The sequence below is a fragment of the Palaemon carinicauda genome, chromosome 2 (genome assembly GCF_036898095.1).
Source record: "Palaemon carinicauda isolate YSFRI2023 chromosome 2, ASM3689809v2, whole genome shotgun sequence".
Taxonomy (NCBI): domain Eukaryota; kingdom Metazoa; phylum Arthropoda; class Malacostraca; order Decapoda; family Palaemonidae; genus Palaemon; species Palaemon carinicauda.
Window position 1 is genome coordinate 75681058 of NC_090726.1, and position 9841 is coordinate 75690898.

Below are 9841 nucleotides of genomic sequence, written 5' to 3' on the forward strand. Positions count from 1 at the left end.
AATCGCCATCTGTCACCTAGGAATAAGTTTAGGCGGAGCTAGTTTGCTGATTGACGGCGTCTTACTGCCCTAATTATTCTAGGTATTTTGAATTAAGAGAAATTCAGAAATACAAATATACAATCATAATAAAAGTCATTAAGTCCTTTGTCATATCCAAGTTAATTTTGTGAAACATTTACAATAATAAAATATTACTGGTCACGTGTCATATAGGGTCCATTCGTTGCCCCCTGTCATATTTTCTGGCGTGGACGTTGATTGCTCACCACTGGTCGTTACAACCAATCCAAGATCGAGCGAGAGTCTTTCAGTATCTCCTTCGAATAAGACCGTGGTTAGCTCACACGAAATTTTCTCCTAGACCCCCAGTACACCTGTGGAAATTCTTTCCACACTTTATTTTAGTTACCCCCGTTATTCCATTTTTGTTTGTTTGTTTGTTTGTTATTTTCTGGGTTTTACGTATCTCTTTTTTCTTTTGTTTCCTTTATAACCTTCATTATTATACCCTTAAGTATTCATTGCTGCTAACATGTCCATCATTCCACTGTAATGCTTTACCTTTCATCACCTCATTCCTCTGAAGATGATTTTCTCTCATTTCGTGAGCTCACAGTACATTGCTTGACGATGCAACTGACCGTCAACAATTTTTAAAAACAGCACTTGGTTGCGTTCTGTTCCAAATGCTCTTGAAGCTTTGGATGTTTAACCACAATTGGTTTGTATTTAAGTAACTCTTTAATTTACGTAACTCACTGATCTTAGCTTATTGCTATTTACATCTCAGTACCTATTTATAAGTCTGTTTAGCTAGGATTGTTTTCTGTATTATTGAACATCACTAAACGCCACTTAATTTTTATAAGCCAGACAGTAGGATTTCTTTATAATTACTTTCCCCTGGAGTTTCAAGAATGATCCTTGTATTTATAAAAAGCACCCTTCAGCAAACCACATGCTTATGGAAATTTGAAGAAGAAGCACCCTTCAACCAACCACGTACTCATGAAAATTTGAAGAAGAAGACTCGACCGGCTCGAACCAGCTCAGTGGCGGGAGGCAGAAGCGTGTGAGCGGCCCACTTAAAAACTAGGAAGCGTGGAAGGCGGACGTAGGCATAGCCTCATCATCTGAGACATCGTTTTAACATAGGCGTCGGTTCAACTACTTGTTGGACAACCATTTACTAACCAACAGTATGCCTTACTTTGTGCGATTATTCAGAAGATATGCTTACGAAGACAAAACACGTCAGTGCAGAAGTGAAGATGCAAGTGTTGTTAACAGTTTACAAGATGCTTCCACTTCAACGTATACAATCAACCCTCAAGAGCGTGAGTACTATATAACGGTGCCCAACCTTGGCTAAGGAACTGCCCCCCCCCCCCTTTTTTTTCTAGCATTTATTTAATGATGTGCACATTTACCTAGGAAGTCACGTTCAAACTGTCTGGTATAATCATTCGTGGCGTGTCCATTACTATAAGTTGTGTTCCCGTTCCCCTCTATCAAGTTTGAAATTTTTGCCCGAGAGTAATGTGTTCAAAGTAGTGAGTAGAACTTTTAGTATTATTTCAGTCACCATTTTTACTTTCGTTGGTTGATTAGTTATTTTATTATTGATTTACGATTTTATTGATTTGACCATTTTCTTGGTATTTTTTTAATTTTTCATATGCCATGTGGTCTTTATTCAAATTTCAATTAGGAAGTTTTGCTGTTTTTTCCTGTGTCAGATAGGTGAAAATTCCTGTTGTACTTTATGTAAATAAACGCCATTTTTAGGTTAAAATTATTAACTGTTTTGAACTTGGCCTTTACATTTTGAAATGAGTAAAAGCATTATCACATGAGGTGAGATATGACTCAAGGGTAAGTTTATATTTACGTCAATCTAAAGCTATTGGTGTCAATCCTTTAGTGCAATGTTCTACGGTATTACCTCCCGGTGTTCCTTAGGACGTTTTGACTTTAACAGTACTGCTCCCCGTAACTCTTTGTGAAACTTTCGTTAACGTAACTGATTCAGTCCAACCACACTTGATTGGGATTTACTATTCTGTTTGCTAAATTTTATCGAAAAGATTAGTTGAGTAACCTTTTAGGATGGAAAGACTAATAAGGAAAAGAGAAAATTGATGAAAATTAAAAACTTTAATATAAAACTTAATCAAGACTGAAGTTATTGAAGGCTATAGCTTCATGAAATTAAATAGATCCCCAGTCTACATTGACGAAAGTATCCTGTTAATTCCAAGACGATAGCTCTTGACCTCTCTTCACTCTAAAGTTCCACCCCTTTTAGCGAAACTCCAACCCGAGTTAGGCAGCCAGCAGCGAAGATCTTGGAACTCAACCATCGTCCTCCACCATGTATTGTCCTTCACCTCGAACCCCCACACGATAAGCTTATTTTCTCATGTTCAATTTTTTACACTTTACGAAGGCTCGTGATTCAACAGGAAGTCTCTTGAACTTCATTACCACATCAGTACCTCCGGGAAAAAATCCATTAACAAAAAGTGACGTAAGTAGAAATTGATCACCCGACCAGCCAACTATCGAATCCTCAAAATTTTTCATAACCGATAACCGTCTGTCATGTCTCTGGCGACGGTAGCGGTACTTTCTTTGAACTCTCTTATCCAAGCTTTTTCCGCGTCCTTGTTAGGTCTGACGTCTGTCATTTAGTGACGTATCCAAGGACCGTGGAAACATGGAAGTCCATGCACGTACAAATTCAAGGGGTTACTTGACTAAATTGACTAATTATTTACTTAAGATAAAGTTCGAGATTCAATTTCTTAAAAATGTTTTAATTGTATTGATATTTTTGTACACTGGCGGGGCCGGTGAGCAATTTTTTGGAATTGTGAAACAAGAATGAAGCATTAAAAAAAAACACACACAAACAAAAACAAAAGTTATACAATAAATTTTACAACACTACAATCACCTTAAACCTTGTGTTGCTCAATTAGTGCCTTGTTCCGTTCTCGACACTTGCGAGCAGCTGATCTCTCATCGATTGACCCTTTATGAGCCTTGATCAATTGAAGCTTCCCTAACAAGTTATTGGGAAAACCATAGTATAAAGGATTACAATAGTTTAATCTATTCACTATATGATTATGAATAAGCTTTTTCATAGATTCATCATAAGTATTTCCTCACAATTGCTATATTTCTTAAATGATGGCCAGGTATTTTCATTGTATGGTTTATCTGTTCATTCATTAACAATTCACTGTCTAATAATACACCAATGTTCTTTGCCCGCTTGCTCACTGCAATATGTATGTTATTCACAATCAGTGTTTGCATATTTAGTCTTTCAAAGTCCATCCCATGGCCATCAAACAAACACTCATTCGTGTCCTCATTCAATTTCAATAGCCTTGAGTCCATCCACTGTTTAATGTCCGATATGATAGCACTCAGTTGTCTTTTAGCATCATATATGTTAGTCACTAATATATAGAATTTCGTGTCACCAGAGAATATCTTATATTTCACTCCATATTTCTCAAGAACTGTTGACAATAAATCAAGAAAATAATCAGCTCCAATACACTGCCCTGAAGCACTCCCTCGTCAAAGGTCTCAAGTCAGAAAATTTGTCTCTCATTTGTATATAAGTAGTTCTGCCCTTAACATAGCTCTAAAGATATGAGATAACCATCCCCTCGACACCAATACGCTCACAGTCCCGTAGCAGAATAGTTTGCATTATTTTACCAAATGCGGCACTCAAGTCTAATAGTATCAATAATTTACACATCCCATTATTCAGAAGTCGACGCATGTCCCTCACCACATAACATAACGCTCTCTCAGTGGAATAAAAACTATGATAAGCATATTGACTATTGGGAATCGCTACAACAGCACTTAAGTGATCATTAATTTGCAATAAGAGAACACTTTCAAGTACCTTTGATTGAAATATTAAATTCCCTACCCGCCGAAAGAAACCAAGACACTGGGGGTCCAGACTTCGCTTTGATATTGGCTTGACAATAGATCCCTTCTCAGACTCTGGAAACACACCATTTAAAATACTAGAATTAACCATATTTGTAATAATAAACACTTACATCCCCAAATTGTCACTATTAGCAAGCAAACTAATAAGCATAGGCACAGTGTTTAAGCTCTACTTTCTTAACTACATCACTAACCAATGACTCACTCGCAACTTGATATCTAAACTATTTTTCATTCACCATTTGTTCGTTTTCTACTACTGCTCTTTGGGCATTGTCATTAAATGTTGAAACAATTCTCTTAATGTTTGCGTCAAAAAATATAAAAAAATCATGCGCCAATTCACTAACAGAATACCCCTCAGGCAGCCTGTGTTTCTTCTTATTTCCAGTCACGTTATCCAATAATGCATTAATTTTTTCCATAGTAGGTCCAGCTTGCAGAGTGTTTTTTTTTTCTTTATACATGTCGCGCTTTCTTGCAGTCCTAAGTCTTTTTTAATAATTGCAATTAAGCTTGTATTCATCCCTCCCTTGATCAGTCTCGCACCTTCGCCACAACCTTTCCCCTTTTCTTTTCTTTTCTTTCCTTGCCCTCCGAATTTCATCACTGATCCATGGCGAGCCATTTTTCACTACAATTTCCTTTGTGATCATGGGGCATGTACTCTCATATTCCCTCCTAGTTACAGTATTATATAGTTCACACAAGCACTCATGCCATTCCTCTATATTAACAAACCAGTGATTGCAAGAATTACTATATTGTTCTGTTTTCTTTTCACAGAAAGATGATACCTAGGTTCTACTATCTAAATTTCTTGTTGATCGAAAACTAATGTTTATAGTCTGTTTTTTATTGAGCTCAAGAGCGAGTTTAAATGCAACAAGCCTTTGTAAAGGCGAGAAGTAGCACAAGTCATCCACTTATAGTTCACGAACAAGATCACTTGACACATCAACCTGTACTAAATTAATTGTATGCCCAGCAGCTGTCGTAGGCTTATCCACAATGTTAGCAATGTTAAATGTTACCATTGTATCAATAAAAGTTTGACATACCGAGCCTCTACATCCTCAAGCCATAAGTTAAAATCACCCAGATGACAATATTCGTAATTACCATGTCAATAGTTTCTAAGTACAATCCAAATTTCTCCATGAATGTACTAACACTCATATTGGGTTGTCTATAAATGGAAATAATCGTCACTTTATTGCACTTACTTCACACTTGACCTGTAATACCTCAAAGGTACCATAAAAAATGTGTCTTACACTTCCTAATCATTTTTATTGAGTTCGTAAGGAATATTCCAACAAACCCCCCCCCCCCCTCCCAGTAACAACCCCCACTCCTAAGATCGTATAGAAACGAATGCGGCAAAAATTTCATCTCTTATGCAATGACAGAGTCATAATGAGTTATCATTGATAGACTCCCTATTTTCTAAAGTCTTATTTCTAGCTGACTGCACATTTAAAAGTCCACATTCAACCCCCCGAGCACCTGTATCCATGGTCAGTGTTACTTTTAATCCTTGTTAGCTCCGAAGGAAAAATTGGACAATCCATGCTGCTTACACTGTGATCATCCAGACTTATTGTAGCCTGACAATTTGAACATTTAAGATCTGAGGACTGACAGGAACGGCCCACATGTGTGCTCGCACATTTAAAGCGAATTGTAGCGTCACCCCTTGTATTTGCAGGACAACTCTCCTTCTTAGTACAAAACCTCACGCAGTGACAACACATCAAGGCATGATATCTATCATAAAAATTGGGTATTCCACCTTAAGTTCAGCTTGTCACCCCTCCTACGAATGAGTGCACATACTTCCAGATCGCACTTTCTCACATAGTAAGAGACAGCTCGTTTTGTAAAGATAACACTAACCTTGTCCTTACCCCTTTAAAATGCCTGTAGGTGGTAATTTCTCTAAGTAATTTTTCCTCTTTGCAAACGTTGCATACTATTATTTTTGGCTGCAGCTTAATGTCTGTCATTCTCATTATATGTAATGCCCATGTCAGTTCATTTTTACTTGCTGTTAGAGTATCTTGTAGTTTACTTTGCTCTCGTATCCATGTTCCTTTTCTTCTGTCTCTTAGTGTCATTTGCATTATTAATCTTTCCATAGCTCTTTGAGTTGTATCTAGCTTATTTTCTAAGGCTTCAGTAACGCTCTACATTTTCGATGCAGAGGTTAATATTGCAAGGGCCATCTCATTAAATACTTTTCCCTCGAGAGAGAGTCGCATATCATTACTCAAAATCTCATTTTATATACGAAATGCTCCTTATCCTGTGCTTATCCTTAATTCAATTTCGGCTCATGTCCTGGAGAAACACTTACTGTCCGTCAACAGTACGTTTATTCATCAACAGTCTCCAGAGGATAGTCCATAACTCTTCGTTGTTTTGTCTCTGTATTTTCATTAAAATATGCTCATAGTTTTATAAATATTTATATTCAGTTCTATTTTTTGCTTTCTCTATTCAAATCTCCCAACATCTTTTGAAATTTCCGTTATGATTCACTCAATAAAACTATGCCATCAGCAAATCTTTAGTTATTGAGGTATTCCCCATTAATATTAATTCCTAAATTTTCCCAATATAAATTTTTAGAAACTTCTTCTAGACATGCTATGAATAATTTAGGAGAGATTAAGGTGTACTGATCTAACTCCACTCTCAATCTGATTTTTTTTTTCACTATTTTTATGTAGTTTTAAGAAGGTTTTATTTCCTGTATGGATATATTGAAGTGTTTTAACATAAGATTCTTCTATTCCTTGTTTTTGAAAGGTTTTTATTACTGCTGATAGTTGATAAAATCAAATCTTTGTCATCGTCTATACATACCATCCATAGTTGTTTGTCATATTTTGTTAATTTTTCCATTACTTGGTTAATTACATGGATATGATCACTTTTCGAAAATCCACTTCTAAACCCTGACTACCCTCTTGGTTGATTAAAGTCAAACTGCCTTTCTATTCTTCTTACTAGTATTATTTTAAACATTTTATGTTACAAAGAGCCAACTTATTGGGCGGAAAATTTCCAGGTTTTTTGTGTCTACCTTTTTGTGAATTAGTATAAAGTTCTTCAAAGCTGTAGGTATATAACATTATTGCAGACATTTTAGTGCACAGTTTAGTCCGTTTTAATACTATTAAGTCTCCTCCATTTATTATGAAATCAATTGGTAGGTCATCTTCTCCTGCTGCTTTGCCTGTTTGCATGACCTTTAATGGATTCTTAACTTCACTTACTGTTACGCTTGGTACTGGCTCAGTTGCTTCATTATTTCTATTTGTGAAGTTAATTCTTATATCACTATTGTATAGAAATATTCTGCAATTTTTATTACTCCATCTCTATTGTCGATAATACTTCCATTTTCCTCCTTTAAAACAAACATATGTTCGCACCCTGTTCCAATTATAATTTTCCTTAATTTGATGCTTCCTCCATTCTTTGGTGTTTCCTAAATATTTGGTCTGATTTAATTCAACAGCATCTTTGGTTTTTAGTTTATTTATTGTTTTGGGTAGCTCTGCTAATTCTATTTCATCTCTCTTGAAATTTACCGTCATTTCCAATCGTTTCTTTACTAGCTTTTATGCCTTTACTGATATTTTTATTTGCCCTTGTTTAGGAACTCTTCCACCAATATCTATTCCTGATACTTATACGTAATTGGTTTAATTACTGTTAATTTCTTCTCTTTTTACTTCCCTTTCATCACTATATGGAGTGCCTAATTTATTTTGCTAAAATAAACTCATCAGATTTTTTTTATTATTACAGGAGTGTTTATTTTACTTTGTAATATTGATTTTTTTTTCTCGTTCCTTGTGTATAAGCAAATGTTGTTTCCCACCATTCTATGATACCTTTACTTTAACTTTTGGGCTTTTCCATATCCATTTTCAATGGTCCTTCTTATAAAAAGTACTCATGCTTTTAAGACTGTTACTCAGGAAATTCTAGAAACATGTCTCCTCTTTCATTTCTGATTCCTTTCTCTTCTTTTAACCTACTATAGCATTGAAATCACCCAAATCATATGTAAATTGAGTCTAATGTATATTCATATCTATCTGCAGATCTTCATAAAAAGTTTGTATTTCATCTTCTATTTTGAGTCTTTAAAGGTATAGCTTTAAATGATCTTCAGTATATACTTCTTGTTGCGTTTGGCAATCAATCTTTTAATTCTATCACTTGTACTGTGAAAATCTTCTGTATCACCTGCAAGAATTATACTAAGAAGAAGACACACTTCTTGTTTCCAGATCCTTTCATAAAGTCCTCTGAACCAAAATATATTGCCTCCTTTTAATTCTATGTAAGATTCCACTATTTTAGTATCATTCAGTCCTATTATATTCAAATCTATTTCTTTCAGTTCTACTAAAGGACATTTGTTTAGCGGCTGAAATATGAAAGGTTGATGGGTGAGAAGGATTGAACGTGTGCATGTGTGTGTGCATATGTGTGTATATCAAGTAGTATTTAGATAAGACTTCATTTTGGACGGTCTTCGTAAACTAGAGAGTATATATATGTACACACACACACACACACACACACACACACATATATATATATATATATATATATATATATATATATATATATATAAATATATATATATATATATATATATATATATATATACATATATATATATATATATATATATATATATATATATATATATATATATGTATATATATATATATATATATATATATATATATATATATATATATATATATATATATATATATATATATATATATATATATATATATATATACATATATATACCGTGCTAACCATGTTTGCCAATGGTTATAAACGTATAAGTGGATGAGCAACTTGGTGGAATAATGAGATCTTTGGGTGTGGAGGAAATGCCCCCTAAATCTAGATGAAGTCACTGGCAGCAAGGTGACGAATGTGTTTAAGATCATGGAACAACGGTCTCTTCGGCTCCTACTACGGATGCTTGCCGGTTGATCTTACTAGATTTAGCTAGGACTGACAAAGGTCGCTTGTCTTAGTTAGATAGGCACTGGCTATCCTTTGATGTATCTAGCCAATGAACTAGCAGTAAGTGAAACACGCTGTAAGGGGACTGGTAAGGAAACTTTAGACCAAGGGAATATACATATTTACCCTGGAAGATCAGATGGAGCTGGAACAGAAGTGGTAGGAATGATTATAACTCCAAGAGCATAAAAGGCTATAAATAGTTAATCGTTACTAGCAAAGTTTAAATCAAAGAAGTGCAATATGAGTATTATAGTTTGCTATGCTACAACAAATGATTCCCTTGAAGAAAGGAAAGCCGAATACTATGAAGACCTGCAGAGGAGAATAGATGAGATCACTGAGAGAGATGTAAAAATTGTGATTGGTTACTTAAATGCTGGAGTTGGAAGAAATAATATAGGGATAGAGAATGTGATGGGTGTCAAGGGTCTTGGCAAAGTTACAAATGAAAATGAAGCACATTTAATAAGTTTCTGAACATTAAAAATCTTTGTCTTTTGAGGTACTCTGTTCCAGCATAAGAACAAGCACAAATATACATAGACTTCATCATATGGCAATTAGAAAAACAAAAGGCATCACATTGCCATTAATAAAGAGAGAAGGAGGACTCTGATAAATGTAAGAAGCTATACATGTGCAGATATTGGTAATGATCACCATCTCCTCATTGCCACACTGAAATTAAAACTGAAAGCACCTAAAGGAAAGATAGATAGAATACCTAGGTTTGATATAAGTAAGCATCTAGAGGAAGAGCAAAAAAAAAAAA

The 9841-nt window shown here is 34.9% G+C and overlaps 1 protein-coding gene across 1 annotated transcript in view; it reads right to left on the bottom strand.

Moving 5' to 3' along the window:
- Positions 1-201: 201 nt before the first annotated feature.
- The window catches only part of LOC137617635 (uncharacterized), a 30293-nt gene continuing 20653 nt past the window's right edge, over positions 202-9841 (bottom strand). Inside the window, exon 3 of the mRNA XM_068347642.1 lies at positions 202-317. Within this exon, the coding sequence (XP_068203743.1) occupies positions 202-317 (116 nt within the window). The remainder of the gene's footprint in view (positions 318-9841) is intronic.